The 15,681-nt window shown below is 36.8% G+C and overlaps 1 protein-coding gene across 1 annotated transcript in view; it reads right to left on the bottom strand.

Annotated features, from left to right (window-relative positions):
• Nucleotides 1–299: 299 nt before the first annotated feature.
• The window catches only part of LOC106871087 (uncharacterized), a 36,594-nt gene continuing 21,212 nt past the window's right edge, over nucleotides 300–15,681 (bottom strand). Inside the window, exon 2 of the mRNA XM_014917377.3 lies at nucleotides 300–1,920. Within this exon, the coding sequence (XP_014772863.1) occupies nucleotides 1,255–1,920 (666 nt within the window). The 3' untranslated portion in view covers nucleotides 300–1,254. The remainder of the gene's footprint in view (nucleotides 1,921–15,681) is intronic.

Below are 15,681 nucleotides of genomic sequence, written 5' to 3' on the forward strand. Positions count from 1 at the left end.
TTTTTTTTCATCTGCATTCTTTCCATTACGTGTGACAAGCGGCAGCAACTGCAGCAGCAACAGTAACAAAGACTCAGGTGAAATACAGACGAAACAAAGCATTTCACTTGGCCGTGTTCAACCCTGCTGTCTTAACATTACACACTATTTCCCGGAGATGTGCTGATACATATATTCCTTCGACATAAACAAATTGAGAACATCACTGTTGGAAACAAATAATATTAAACATTGAAATGAATACAGTTTTCAGCACGTACATCGCCGAGTAGCCCATAGAGTGGATGGCGAGAAGCAAATTCATGGATCACAAACAATATCCAGTTCATTAAGACTGGAATACTTTATTTCATTTGAAATTACAAGTAAGTAAAAACGATAAATAATGATGCCATTGTTTTATTCTTATAGTTATATTTGTTTGGCCATTGATCGTATCGTTATTTTCATTTGAAAATACATAAATTTGTAAATAAATAATCAGCACACAGTCAACTAGAACCGGAATATGAAAAAGATAAAGAAAGAATCCGTTTATATCAAGATGGCAATGACTGTCTGTTTTTAAAAAGTGTTCTAACTAAATTAACTAAGTGTAATGCAGTGTGTCCATATGTGTAGCTGAGAGGACATTTTCGTCAACCATTTCCGTCTGTTATTCAACTTAGCAAAAAAGTAATCACTGTTTCGTGGTTTCTTGATGGAAATTATGAACATAATAAATATTGATTATTTTTTCTCATTATATGGAGGGTCTATTGATCATGGGGAAAGGCTAGAGTTAACTGAATAGATTCCGATATTTATTTTATCGAAATAATAAATATCTTTTCATTGGTAAATCCAGCTGAATGTTGAATTAACTGATAATAGTCGTCTACTGAATGAGCTGTTGCAATAGAAGTAATCATCAAGTTATAGATGTTATAAGTAAAGACAAATTTCTCGTGAAAGAGAAAGAATAAATCCATTCGTAGAATCTGTCGGTAGTATTATTAATAGATAATAAATATAAATAAACGACTGAATGAATCTGAAGCATTAAGCTATCTTTAGACTATATATATACATATATATATATATATATATATATATATATATATATATATATATATATATATATATATATACAGAGAGAGAGAGAGAGAGAGAGCACATCTTAATTTGTTTGAAACAATTGTGAGTTTGAAATATCTTGACGAATGAGAAACCATTTTAGACTTTAAGATGGTAGATTTCAAAGTGTAGTAACATCTATTTTTCAAGATCTGACAAATGAATTTTTCCAGATGGTTCCAATCTTGTTACTGTTGGAGACAAATAACCACTGTAACGATTTCGAAATCTGCTCGTGAATACTCTTCCCGATCGTTTCCTTTCATCAACAGCTGGAGCCGCAACCATTTGTTCAGCTTCTCTTTTTGAGACCAACTTGTCTAATCGCCTTTCTAACTGGAATGCTTTATACTGTCTTAGAAATTCCGGCAGTAAAGACCTTTCGTAATCTGCCGACATTGTTGATGTTGTAGGCTCGTAGTCTTTCTTCAATAACATGTATCGGTAACGATTGGCAAACGCACTCTCTGGTGAGACAGCTAAGCCGTCGTTTCGATTAAGTACAACATTACCACTTCGTATGTAGAGCTTCAAGAGCTCCATCACTTCCCCTTGACAATGATCGTTGTCTCTCAGACATTTTTCACAAAGCATGAGCGCTTGAGGCTGGATGCAACACTTTGATACAAGTGGTTGCAAAGTTTTTGGCAGCTTGAAACACGACGAACATATGACTTCTTTCACTGAATTGGCTGGGCAGCCTTGTCTGCCTTCCGAAACTCCGACGAATACAAGCTGAATTGTAAAGCTCAGAATAAGGATATTGATTAATGTACCACCAACAAGACTATATTTAGCAGCCATCTAAAAAAAAAAAGAAAGAAAGAAAACAAGATGTACAGAATGTAACGACAATATTTTATGTGGCTGTTGTTAAAAAATTGAATAATTATTTATGTACAAAGCTAGACATTTTATGAGGTTGAGGAACCAAGTTGCTTGTTTGTCATTCTCAAGAGTATTCAAAAATAATTAATAGTATGCAATTTCAAAAATATTTTCTGTTTTCAATATTTCAATAAAAAAAAATGTGGTGGTGAACTGGTGAAGTCGTTAGTACGTCGGGCAAAATGCTTAGCGAATTTCGAACGTCTTTACGTTCTGAGTTCAAATTCCGCCGCGGTCAACTTTGTCTTTCATCCTTTCGGAGTCGATAAAATAAATACCAGTTAAGCAGTGGGGTTAATGTAATCGACTTACCCAGCCACCGAAATTATTAGCTTTGTGTCAAAATTTGAAATCAATATTTCAATCTAAAACGGTACCTGCAATAGAGGAATAGGTAGGCTTCTGGAAAACCAACGCTGTAATGCAGTCTCACATTCCTACAGAAATGATTTTCCCTTCTCAGAAAAAGGAAGGAAAAAACTGTTCTACGTCCCATGCGCCTACAGACAGAATAGAATGTATTCAATATTGTTGAGTGAAAGAGTTCTTATTTCATGAAATCGATATTTATAGAATGACCGATTCCTTTATTAAATACACTTCAGATTCGGAACCCAACATTCTGGTAAGTATTTAGGAAACGTGTTGATAATTTTGTAAATGTAGATATTCATATATACATACATACATACATATGTATTTATGAGGGAATACTGAAAAGTTCATGGCTTTAAAGGTATCGTGAAATGTCTGGTTGGAGGCTCAACCTTTCGAGTTCTTTTACAGGACTTAGAAAAACTGAATGTCCACAGCAATAAGTGTGTGAATCTCAGAGGGAAATATGTTCAATAAAATCATAATTAATTGATCCTCCTATATTTTCTTTAAGACAAAGCCAGGAACTTTTTAGCTCGCCGCCCTCGTGTGTATATATATATAGATATATCTTTTGCTTGTTTCAGTCATTAGACTGCAACCATGCTGGGTACCACCTTGAAGAATTTTAGTCGAACGAATCGACCCCAGTACTTTTTAATGCTTAGTACTTTATTCTGTTACTATATTTATCCAAGGCTATGGCTACTAAGTAAGAATAGAACTGAAATGACAAATATTTCGTTGCCTAACAGTTAACCTTACTAATGAATTACTCAGTGTCTCCAGGATCCATAAAGGTTATAGGATTTACCATATTATAGTCAGCGATTGCAGGTGGTATTTTTTTTTACCATTTAGTCAGAAAGAAAAGCAACACATGTAACCCTTTCTTGGATTTCGAGATTGGTGGGAGGAAAGGAGAAAGGTATCCTCAAACCGGAGACCTAACCTGATTGTTTGTAACAGAGTGAACTTCACTAAAGGGAACTAAGTACTAATTAGTGGGATTAAACAGGACAAAAGATTAAGCTTTCCACACAAGAAGGCCACAGCAGAATTTGTACTCAGAACGTAGAGAACCGGGACATACAATGCAAGGCATCTCACCTAATGCTCTTGCGTTTTTCACCAGTCATCCCTCTAGAGAGGTACTTTATAGTTTCCAATTTCACCTGGATTAAAATCTTTGCCCACTTTTTTTAAAAGAAGCAATGATTCATTGAATAATGTAATCGTTGATACACCATATCTTGTAAAAAAAATATATTTGATCATAAGATTTGTTGGATCAAAGATGAGGCTAAACGACGGCGACAATAACAACAACATCGACAACCTTTGCTAAATGAATATCTTTAGTCCTTGATACATTTTTGTATTATACCATCTGTCTAATGCTTCTACTGCTAATAAAGATCAGCCTTGTGACTATGTTAGGAATCACGTTCTTTTAAAATTCTTTTTTTTACTTCAGTTTTTGGCGTCGGCTAGGCTCAGTCACGATCACTGAGTGTCTTTAGTCGTTTGTAACAACCCTAGTATTTAACCTGATACTTGTTTGATCGATTTTGCAAAGGACGAAAAGCAAAGCTAATTTGCGTAAAAATGAAAGTTAATAAGATAGAATTAAGTATCAAAGCATTTTTCTTCAGCAAACTGATTCTGCCACATCTTATATATATATATATATATATATATATGTGTGTGTGTGTGTGTGTGTGTGTGTGTGTGTGTGTGTGTGTGTGTGTGTGTGTGTATGTATATGTATAGGTGTAGGAAATGGGGACGGTAAATCCCTACATATATTTCCAAAAATAAGCTGAACATAAGCTATATAACTTAAAGGTTAACACATATATTTAGCTTGACTTTACTTCAAGTATTTTACCTACAGTTTACAAGTTCATTGCGACAATCACTTGTAAAGCTACCAGAAAAAAAGTCCAGCTCAATATGTTACACCTTAAAGTTACGTAACACCTGTTCAACTTTTCTTGGAAACGTATGTCGTGCTTTGTACGTATTTACCTTCTCCATTTCCTACAACTATCAATTTATAATTGCATAATTTGTCATTTTCATTGCTAAACCATGCGTTGTATAATTGCAGTCTTCTGATCGAAATTTCCATTAAATTCGATATGAGACGAAGTATGTAACACACGTTGATGAATAAACGTTGTTGATCAAGTATTATCTGCTTTAGGACATCTATATAACCGTGTATATGCTTGATATTAACTAACTGCCTGTACCAAGATCCTTTTGGACTGTACCACTCTCTCCTTCTCTCTCTCTCTATATATATATGCATAGATGTGTGCGTGTGTGTGTGGGGGGGGCGTGTACACACTCATACATGGAGGCTAGCGTGCAGTTTCCAGCTAACAAGTTTTACTGAAGTTGATTGGGTCGAACCGAGGGTATAGCAAAAGACAGTTTCCGAAAATACCATGCAGTGAGAACAAACAGGTATGTCGTGGATGCTTACCAACCTTTCAACCATTCCCAGTTAAGTATTCCATGTGATTTTAGGTAATTCTCTCATAAATATTGCCAGCACATTTTAGAAATTAATTGATAACTAAATCTTCCTTAAATCTCTCTCGACCATCTTAAAAGACGACGAAGACATTGAAAAATTTGTTCATGGATACAGGTGGACAGTGAAAGTAAAGATGCGATGGTCACAGCTTGTATGTTGTTGACGATAGATCTGCTCGATCAGGGTTAACCTGCGTTTAAACAATAATCACGAAATATGTAATCATCACATGTCGATCTGAGGAACCTATATTCTGTTGCCAATATTATTACATATGCTAGAGAGGATATGAAATCTAATTTTGATATCGAAATTTAGATTAGCATACGTTGGTGTCTAGGAAATAATACTATATGCCATATCGCTTTATAATATTAATCATAATATCTCACTTATTTCAGGTGTTCTAATGAGAAACATCTTAGATAAAGTATCATTTGAGATTTCATCTGAAATTTTATTTCCATCCTGACAGGCTTTAACCGAGACACTAACTGTAAGCAACAAAAATATAAATTATTTTGTTAGCAATCTTGCCAACAGACAAACTGGCTTACATTCTCTCAGCAAAACATGATCTAGTGGGAACGGCTACTAAAATACCAGAGATCTTGTTGAAGACTGGCAATATACAATGAAGATCATTCTTGCAGAATAACAGATCTATTCATTCTTAATGTATTCTGTCAGATTCGAACGTGAATGTCTGATTGCTAGTGTTTTTCATCATCGGAGAATATCTCTTTCTTTCAGACGATGTGTTTTGATAACGCGCAATTCCCCTCAGTCAGGGAGCTAACTGTGTGGCTCCTCAGTCAATGTTACTTCTGCTACATCTGATCTCTTATCAACGGTAATAGAATATCCCCCCGAACATTTCATCATCCGTTTGATACACTACCTAACGCATTGAGAAAGCTGCAGTTACTCTATCCAGATTATAAGTTCACATTTATACCTGTAATTATTGGGGCCCTGGGATATGTAACACACTACCTAAATACAAATCTTGATAAATTAGGTTTCTCAAAACCAGAAAGGAGAAAGCTTATTCGAAGACTACAGGTCCAATCCATCACTGAAACTGTAAAAATCTGTTAAACTTTCCGGAAGTTTATCATTTAAATATAAATGAGCATGTTTAGATATGCGACTATATGCATGAGAATACATACATTAAAAAAACATACAAATCTGCACATATACACACATACATACATACATACATGCATGCATACATGCATGCATACATACATACATACATGCATACATACATACATACAAACAAAAATACCCTGATGTTGGTGTTGCAATTCCAATGAAGGAACCTTGGATCTAAGTTAGAGAGCGGCTCTTTCTCTATTGGCAAGAAATCTTGAAATAAAACTGAACAATGATAAACATAAAGCATACATACATACATAATACATACATACATACATACATGAATATATGCACACACTTGGGTGTATGCATTGGCAATTCAACCAACACACCAAACTCAACCATTTATTTACAAACATCTGGAACTCTCTTAACTCAAAATGTCTTGTCGCTTTGTTAGCGACCGACTTAAACTCTCTTAAGAAGATTCTTCAATAAAACTCAAAGAAAAATCATGCATACATATGTACGTACGAACGTATGTATGTATGTTATGTATGTATGTATGTATGTATGTATGTATGTATGTATACATGTATGTATGTATGCATGTATGTATGTATGTATGTATGTGTGTATCAGCTAACAGCCGATGGTTGTTTGAGGTGGATATTTCTTAATGATGAAGCTATCAAGAAGAAATCTACATCTCGCAATTTCACCACCAATGTTGGGTAATCTTCACTGCTACTAATGGTTTTCTGTGTTTTTAACACGATACGGCAATAAGAGATACTTTCTCAAGACAAACACTGCAGTTTAATTGGCTTTCAACATATAGAGAGGAGAGAGAGAGAGAGAGAGAGAGAGAGAGAGAGAGAGAGAGAAAGAAAGAGAGAGAAGATCAATACAGAAGATTTGATACGACGCAATATTTAATTTATCACCAAGAAAGCAAGTTTGTCATAGTTAATAGTGATGGATTTGAACCGGAATATATCTGAGAACACAACTGGTATTATTACCACTACTACAATGACTGGTTTCACAGTTATTATTTTTTTTGTTATTGTGGTTGATGTTATTGTTGACGTTAGCTCGATATCAAATTTATCACCAGGAACTAACACCGCTGTGGTTTATTGCGTATGTTGTAATAATGAAGTCTCACAGGGAGGTTTAGTCAGATAAGGCCTAAGTCTAAATAACACTGACAATAGTCGTTGACGAAACTGCAGATATGTATGTATGTATGTATATATGTATGTCTATATGCATGTATGTACGTGTATTTATGTATGTGTATGTGTGTGTATGTATATATATACACACACATATATATATACATATATACATATACATATATATATACATGTATATACATATATATATGTGCGCGCGCACACACACACACACACACACACACACATATACATATACATATATACATACATATATATATATATATATATATATATATACGCGCGTGCGTACACACACACACTTCTAAAGCTGCAGTTGTTATCTGTAAAAAGAAAGCCAGAAAAATGCAGGCGGTGTGCTGCTTATTCAAGGAAATTATAAGAAACCCAAAATGGCTGATTTTCTTTCTCTTTTTTTTCCATAATTAATCTATTTTCATACATAACAATAATGCTGACAGTTTGAGAAATATGATTATAGCCTAAAATATTCCTTTCTACTCTTCCCTGAAATATTAGAAAGTAGTACCTAGCTCTCCCCTATTAAATTCGTGTAGTTCACTGTTGCTTCAGCTATGTTCTTTCTCCCTTTCTTCTCTGTCATTCGCTTTCTCTATCTTTCTCTTTTTGCTTTGTAGTCTTTGTCGCTTGCACACTTTTTTATTCCTATTTTTCTTTTTTTTTTCTTCCTTTTGTTATTGCATGATTGTGTGGTTAAGAAGCTCGGTCTGTAACTACGTGGTTTCGAGTTTCAGTCCCACCACCCGGCACATTAGGCAACTATTTTCTACACTAGACCCGGGCCAACTAATGCTTTAGGAAAGAATTTGTTCGACGGAAACTGTGTGGACGCCATTCGTGTGTATGTATGTGTGTGTGTGTGTGTGTGTGTGTGTGTGTGTGTGTGTGTGTGTGCTGTATATATGTGTATATACGTGTGTGTGTGTGTGTGTATGCTGTATATATGTGTATATACGTGTGTGTGTGTATATATATCTCGTGGTCATGACTGACCACGGGATTGTACCTAGAAAGTTACTCTCCCTGGCACAAGTCCGGGCAAGGTTGTTTATGGAAGACCAGCAGTCACCCATGCATACCGGCCTTTCCTCTCCACGCCACCAGTGTTATCCAACTCATTTCTACATCTGAGTGAACTGGAGCAACGTGAGATAAAGTGTCTTGCTCAAGAACACAACACGTTCTAACCACTGAGCCATGCGCCTTCACGTGTATATATATACATTATTCAAAAGAATTCCAACTCTGTCTGTTTTTTATGTTTTATTTATATTCTTATAAAATTAATGTGGGATATAGAATATGGAATATATAGTATATATAGTAAAAGGAAATGAAGTATTGCATGTCTTATTGAATAAATGAAATATTGAATATTAAATATATAAGGACATATATATATATATATATATATATATATATATACATACATATATATATATATATATATATATATATATATGTATATTTGTTTGTGTGTATGTGTGCGTGTGCGTGTGTATGTGTACATGTATGTGTATATATGTGTGTGTTTGTGTGTGTGTGAGAGAGAGAGAGAGAGAAGAATACTTTGTACTTGTATTTGTACCCCTACACCTCCTGACAACCGGTGTTGATTCGATTACGCCACCATTACTTCGTTGCTCAGCAAAAACGGCCAGAGTAAGTACCGGAGTCGATATGTTCAACTAAACCCTTAAAGACGGTGCTCCAGCATGACAGCAGTTCAATGACTGAAACAAGTGGAAGACAAAAGGATTACACATACGCCCGCACCTGCACACATGCCCACTCACTCACCCAAATTTACACACAAAGGTTCCACCGAAAGTAATGCAAAAGTAAGCATGACATTTTAACTGCCACACGTCGTTCAAATAGCACATTGCTGGTAGAGTAACTCTTCCTTTCCCATAAGTCTTCTTGGTCTACTTCATTGCAGAGAAATACGAATGGCGTAGTTAGAGCGTGTACCGCCCAGGAAAGCCCTTGAGTTTGTCACTCTCACGCCCCCCACCTCAAGCCTATACAAGCTTATACGGTAGACCCACAAGTGCCGCTCCCATAAAAGCATCGTCAGGAATGGACCGTTCCCTCCCCACCTAGCTATGCTACTGGGAAAATAATGGGTTTCAAGTAAGAGCAACGCGCCGTCGTTGAGTTATTGACGAAGGAGGGTTGCAGGCTGTACGACATCCACAGGAGGCAACAAATAATTTACGGAGAGGATTCCATTGACAAGAGCAATGTGCACAGATGGATGAAGCTTAAAGAAGAGAAAATCAGCATTGAAGACAAACCACGCAGCGATTGGTGATGGAAGCTATGGTGACTGCTATTTGGGAATGACAAGGGTGTCATTCTCTTTGATTTTCTGGGTTGTGACTGTACCGTGAACAGCAGGGTTGGTCCTAGGGTTGTTGGTGCCCCGGGCGAGCTGAATTCTGGCGGTCGTGGAAATTTCCTTGTTTTTGTCCCGCTCTCCTTGGTGCCCCCTAGCACATGGAGCCCCAGGCGACCTCCCGAATTGCTAGTACCTTGAGCCGGCCCTGGTGAACAGCGAGCGGTACATTGAGATACTAAAAGAAGCTTAGAAAAGCCATTAGAAGAAAGAGACCAAAACAAGAATCTGAAAGCGATCCACATTCACGATAACAATGAACCACTACACACATTTTTGTCAACAAAGCAGCCATTCGCCAAATTAGGCGGGTTTGTGATTTTCTCCATCGTACAACCAGGATCTGGCAACCTCCGACTTACACCTGTTTTTGCTCAATGAAGGTGAGTCTTCGGGGACAGCGATTTGGTGACACAGACGGGGTGAAAACGGACTGTGAAAAAGTGTGTGCAAAAGTCCACATCTGAATTTTTTCTTAGAGGATTCAAGACTTGAGTTCAACGATGGCGCAAATGCATCGCTTGTTATGGAGACTATGTTGAGTAGTACCTTTGCAGAGGAGAAGAGTTGCTCTGCCAACATGTGCAATTCGAACGCGATATGTCAATTAATAAAGACGTTGTGGGCACATTTGCCTTACTTTCGAAACAACCATCGTTTGTGTGTGTGTGATAATTCGATTTTAACGGTGGATCTCGAAGTACACAAATCTATAAATAACCCTTTCTATTATAGGCAGAAAGCCTGAAGTTTGAGGGGAGGGGCAAAGTCGATTACATCGATGCCAGTGTGTAACTGGTACTTATTTCATTGACCTCGAAAGGATGAAAGGCGAAGTCGACTTCGTAAGAATATGAACTCAGAACGTAAAAACGGACGAAATTTTGCCCGGTGCGGTAACAATTCTACCAGCTCACGACTTTGATAAATCTATAAACAATAGCGTATAAATATTCGATAGAAAAGTCGAAGACTGCTGTGGTTCGAATCCCACAGTCAGCCTCGACTTTTCCGACCCAAAGAGTTTTTTTCCCCAGTATTCACACGCTATTATTTATTGATTTATCAACTTCGAGTTCCACTGTCAAAATCGAATTTATATATACATACATATATATATATATATATATATAAAGATATTATTATTATTATTATTAACAATAACAATAATATGAGTGGCCAGCAAGCGTTAAAGCCAAGAAGGCAAATTCATAAATTTATAAATTTATTAATTAATAATGAATTATGTATATGTATATATATATATATATATATATATATATATATATACATATATGTGTGTGTGTGTGTGTGCGCGCGCGCGCGTGTGTGTGTATGTGTGTGCGTGCATGTGTGTGTGCAAATAAACGATTAAAAAACAGGAAAACCAAACAAAAGTCAATTAGACGTACACATTGAATATAATTAGATTGATGCTTGGTGAAATTTTTTGAAAAATAGGTGTGGAAATGACGTTTCGAGTATGGCTCTTCATCGGAAAGAGGAAAACGTCCAGAGAGGAGGAAAGGAAGGATGGAGCAGATAGTCTGGAGAAGAGCACATGTGTCATTGGAGAGAGGGTGAGAGGGAGAGAGAAGGCGAGGGAAAGAAGAGGAGAAGGCTAAGGGGAGAGAGAGAGGGGGAGCAAGAGAAGAGTCTTTTTCATTTACTCTTCTTTCCACTAATTTTGAAATCGAATGGAAGAGATTTTCACTCATTTCCTTCACATGGTTATTGTATCTATTTTTTTCTCTGTTTCACTCACATTTCATGACTCTTCACTCTAGCACACACACACACACACACACAAGCACACGCGCACACACAGACGCACACGCACACACGCGCACACACAGACGCGCGCGCGCGCAGACACACACATACGCACGCATACGCGCGCACACACACGCGCGCGCCTCAGGAACACTCCAGCTTTCTCTCTTTTTCTCGTTTACTTTTCTCTCAGACACATTATGCCTTTATCAGAAGACAAATTTAGCAAAGAAACCGATAAACAGGAAAAACTATATAGGAAAAGAAACCATAAAAGCAAGCATTCAGATTTCATAAAGTTGACTCCATCAGCATTGTGCTCTTTTGACAAAAACAATTTTGTTTGTGTCTCAGTCTGTGTGTGTGTGTGTGTGTGTGTGTGTGTGTGTGTTATTCAAGACACGACGGTGTTCAAGTTTTTTTAAATTTCTATTAAAGATTTTTCATTATTTCTTTTTAATTAGTTCTTGCTTAATACATAAACGAGACAATAAAACCGACCTGCTGTCTACACGCCGTCAAGAAGATGAGACCGAGAGAGAATAGAAATGTTAATGAAAGGGGACAAGAAATATTAATGAGGAGGAGTAGAAATGTTAGTGAGTGTGGGGGGTGGGTGCAGAGATGTCAATGAGAATGACTATAAATGTTAATGAGGAGGACTATAAATGTTAATGAAAAGGCCAAGAAACGTAAATGGACTGAATGTTGTAATTTAAACATATAGAACTGATAAGAAAATATGGAAAAAAAATTCCTTTATTAAAAAGATTAAATGCAAACATATTTAAAAGAAAAGCTTTTCTTTATACACACACACACACACATACACACACACACACACACACTCTCTCTCTCTCTCTCTCTCTCTCTCTCTCCCTCTCTCTCTCTCATACATACACACTCACTACTTATGCCTCGTTTAATTTATTACGTTTACAAATGCTCCGTCGTCAACAGAATCATTTAGAAATAACAAAAGCATGTTTTGCTGTGCATCGGAAGTAGCAAAGTTGCTGGGCGATGAAATTACAAAGTGAAGTAAAGAAGTTAAATCGAACAACACCTGTGAAGGTGTACAGAACACGGAAAGGTATAAAGAAGAAAAGCGGTGAAGATATACAGAACTGAATAATTCTTCCTACTATAGGCTCAAAGCATGGTACTAGTGCTCATTTTATCGATCTCGAAAGGATTAAGACAAAATCTATCTCAGTGAAATTTGAACTCAGAACGTAAGCCGGAAGAAATGCTGCTTAGCGTTCTTCCACCCCGCCGCCCTCATGTACAATGAACAATACCAATGAATATACACAATAATATCGTCAAAGATATACAGAACAACAACAGTGGAGCTGGATCCATGATGAGGAACTGTCTTGAAGGGTTCAGTCGAATAAATTGATCCCAGTATTTTTTTTTTCTTATTAAGTACTGTCCAAAAGAGAAACTGTTAAAAAAGAAACAAGTTAATTGATTTACTTTTAATTAGACTTGTCTCTTTCAAAATAGTCCCCTCTACATTTGATACACCACTCCCAATTTTGAAAGTTTTCTGGAACATGTTTTCAGGGTTAGTACGCAGTTTTTGTAACGAATTATCGTCGATATCTTTTATCGCCTGAAACTAGTTGCTTCGCAGGGGGACTTTCAATTTTGGAAGCAGAAAAAATCTTCAGGAATTGAATCTAGAGAGCAGGGTGAGTGATGATGATCCAACCTACTGCGACGGCTGTCGTTTGGTTCCAACATTAGTGGTACACCAACGTTTAGTCGTCACCTGATGTGACACTTTCCGGGAAGTTTCCATAAGCGTTCGAACAATCAAACAACTCCCGTCTGGTCGTGACTAGAGCCCAGGGGCCTCATAAGTCTAGGGAACAATTATGATCTATGTATGCAGTGGCTCGCTTTCAATAGATATATATTACAGGACCAGTGCATTGTTTAAAAATTTGTGGCACGAAGTTTTGCACAGGCCTACTTCTTTAGAAACTTCACGGATAATCAGGCGACAATATTCACTGATCAAAGCACACACTGTGTGAACGTCGTCTACTATCCTATAAGGTTGCTCAGAATTGGGATAGTCTTCGGTAGATGTTCTTCTCAATTTCAAATGCTGGTATTATTCGTGATATTGTGCACGGTTCAAACAATCTCCTCCATAGGATTGTTGCAGCATTAGAAAAGTCTCAGTAATTATTTTCCCAAATTGAAACATAATTTCACATGAATACCCTACTCGTCCAAATCCTTCATTGTTCAACTGGGGACAAATTACCAAGTGTAGTTGACATACTTCACTTTAGCTCATGTAGATCGATGACTAACTGTCGATGGGTGACGCGGTTATCATTAATCTGAAGGCTATGGTTACCCATACACAGCACTGCGCCGGCTCGTTGATGCATTGTTTTAAAAGGCGGATCTTTTATACACACATATATGTTCACTTAACTACATCTGAATATAAATACAACTGCATTCATACATGCACATATAAACACGTCCACGCGCGCACACGTACACACACGCACACACGCACATACACACACACACACACACACTCACACACACATACGCACACACACAAATGCATATTCATATTTTTTGTGCGTGTGTATATATGTATGTATGTGTGTGTGTACATGTGGTATGTGTATGTGTAGATACACACATACACATACGCACACGTGTACACAGATATTTAAGAAATAGTTCAATATTAGTGTTTGTACATTTGAAATAAATTGGACTTGATAGATTACATAAGAAATAGAATTCTTGATACGGAACATTCACTATGAATGTTGACAGTTACATATTTCCTGCGCAGAAAACTTACTGTGCATTAGGGTGGATGGAGCTCACACACACTATCTATCTATCTATCTATCTATCTATCTATCTATCTATCTATCTATCTATCTATCTATCGGTCTGTCTGTAATGTGTGTGTGTGTATGTATATGTACACATACATACATATATGTATGTATGTGCGCATACATAATACATACATATATATGTAAATTTGTCTGTGTTGACTACATCACAAAGATGGAGCCTTATATCTTTGTTGGAAACCGGCTCCCTCCTCAGTGGAAGAGACATACAAACATAGAAGAGACGTACATACATACATGCATACATAAGCATGCACACTCGCAAACGTATACACACTTGCTCGCACGCACGCATGCATGCACACACCTTTGAGTTTAACTGCACAACGTTAACCGCAATCGTTCTGGCTTTACTGAGATATTCGGCAAAGTTATGGAATTTCTGCACAAAAACGAGTAATATCGGCATTTTAGGACACTTCATAATTCCTTTTGTCATTGTTTTCAAAACGAGCATCAAACGGTTTCAGTTAATAAAATCCCATCAACAAAATCTCACAATTCGGTTGTTCACAATCATATTGTTAAATTCTTCAGTTGAAGTGAGCAAATATGCGAAGTAACTGCGTAAACCTGATTGCCAACGTTTTTCTGCGTATTCTTTTAGTCTTTTGTTTCTTTCAGGCATTGGGTTGCAGTTATGCTGGAGCAACATCTTGTGCGGTTAGCCGAACAAATCGTTCTCTACATATTTTAAGTCTGGAATTTATCCTCTTTTTTTTTTTTTGTGGAACCGCTAAGTTACAAGAATATATAAAGAAGAAAACAATCAGATGTTGTCAAGCAGTGAGCTGACAAATACAAAGACACACATGCATACCAAGTTGAGTTAAAAATGATCGTATTTCAAGCTTTAATTAATAGTTCAAACAAATTACATATGAAAAGCATTTATTCATCAAAATATATCCCCTCATACTCTATTGTCTCTTGCCATTGTTATACCAGAAGCTAAATTCCACACTTACACCATTTGGCTGGTTTAGAGGCAAACAATAACCTACACCCGTTTTCAGCCTCATTAGTTTGTGAACCTCTTAACCTCATAGCCATACCTGGGCCTCTACAGAATAACATGAAAATCATTTCAACAATTTTTTCCCTGCTCAACGCTATGAAATGGAAGTTTTCACTGAATTAGTTTACACGACTCAGAAGCAAAGAATCATTCTTGAATTTAAAATCTTGGCAATCACAATGCCTGGTGTTCTATACTTTCGGAACAACATTAACTGTCTGACACTCACGTGTTGTGAGATATCAAGTTGGAATAAATGTCATTCCTTTTTGTTTTATATGTGGGCGTTCAATTCGAATAAGAAACCTTATTTTATGATCGCACAC

Source organism: Octopus bimaculoides, chromosome 2 (assembly GCF_046866305.1).
Source record: "Octopus bimaculoides isolate indiv1 chromosome 2, ASM4686630v1, whole genome shotgun sequence".
NCBI lineage: Eukaryota > Metazoa > Mollusca > Cephalopoda > Octopoda > Octopodidae > Octopus > Octopus bimaculoides.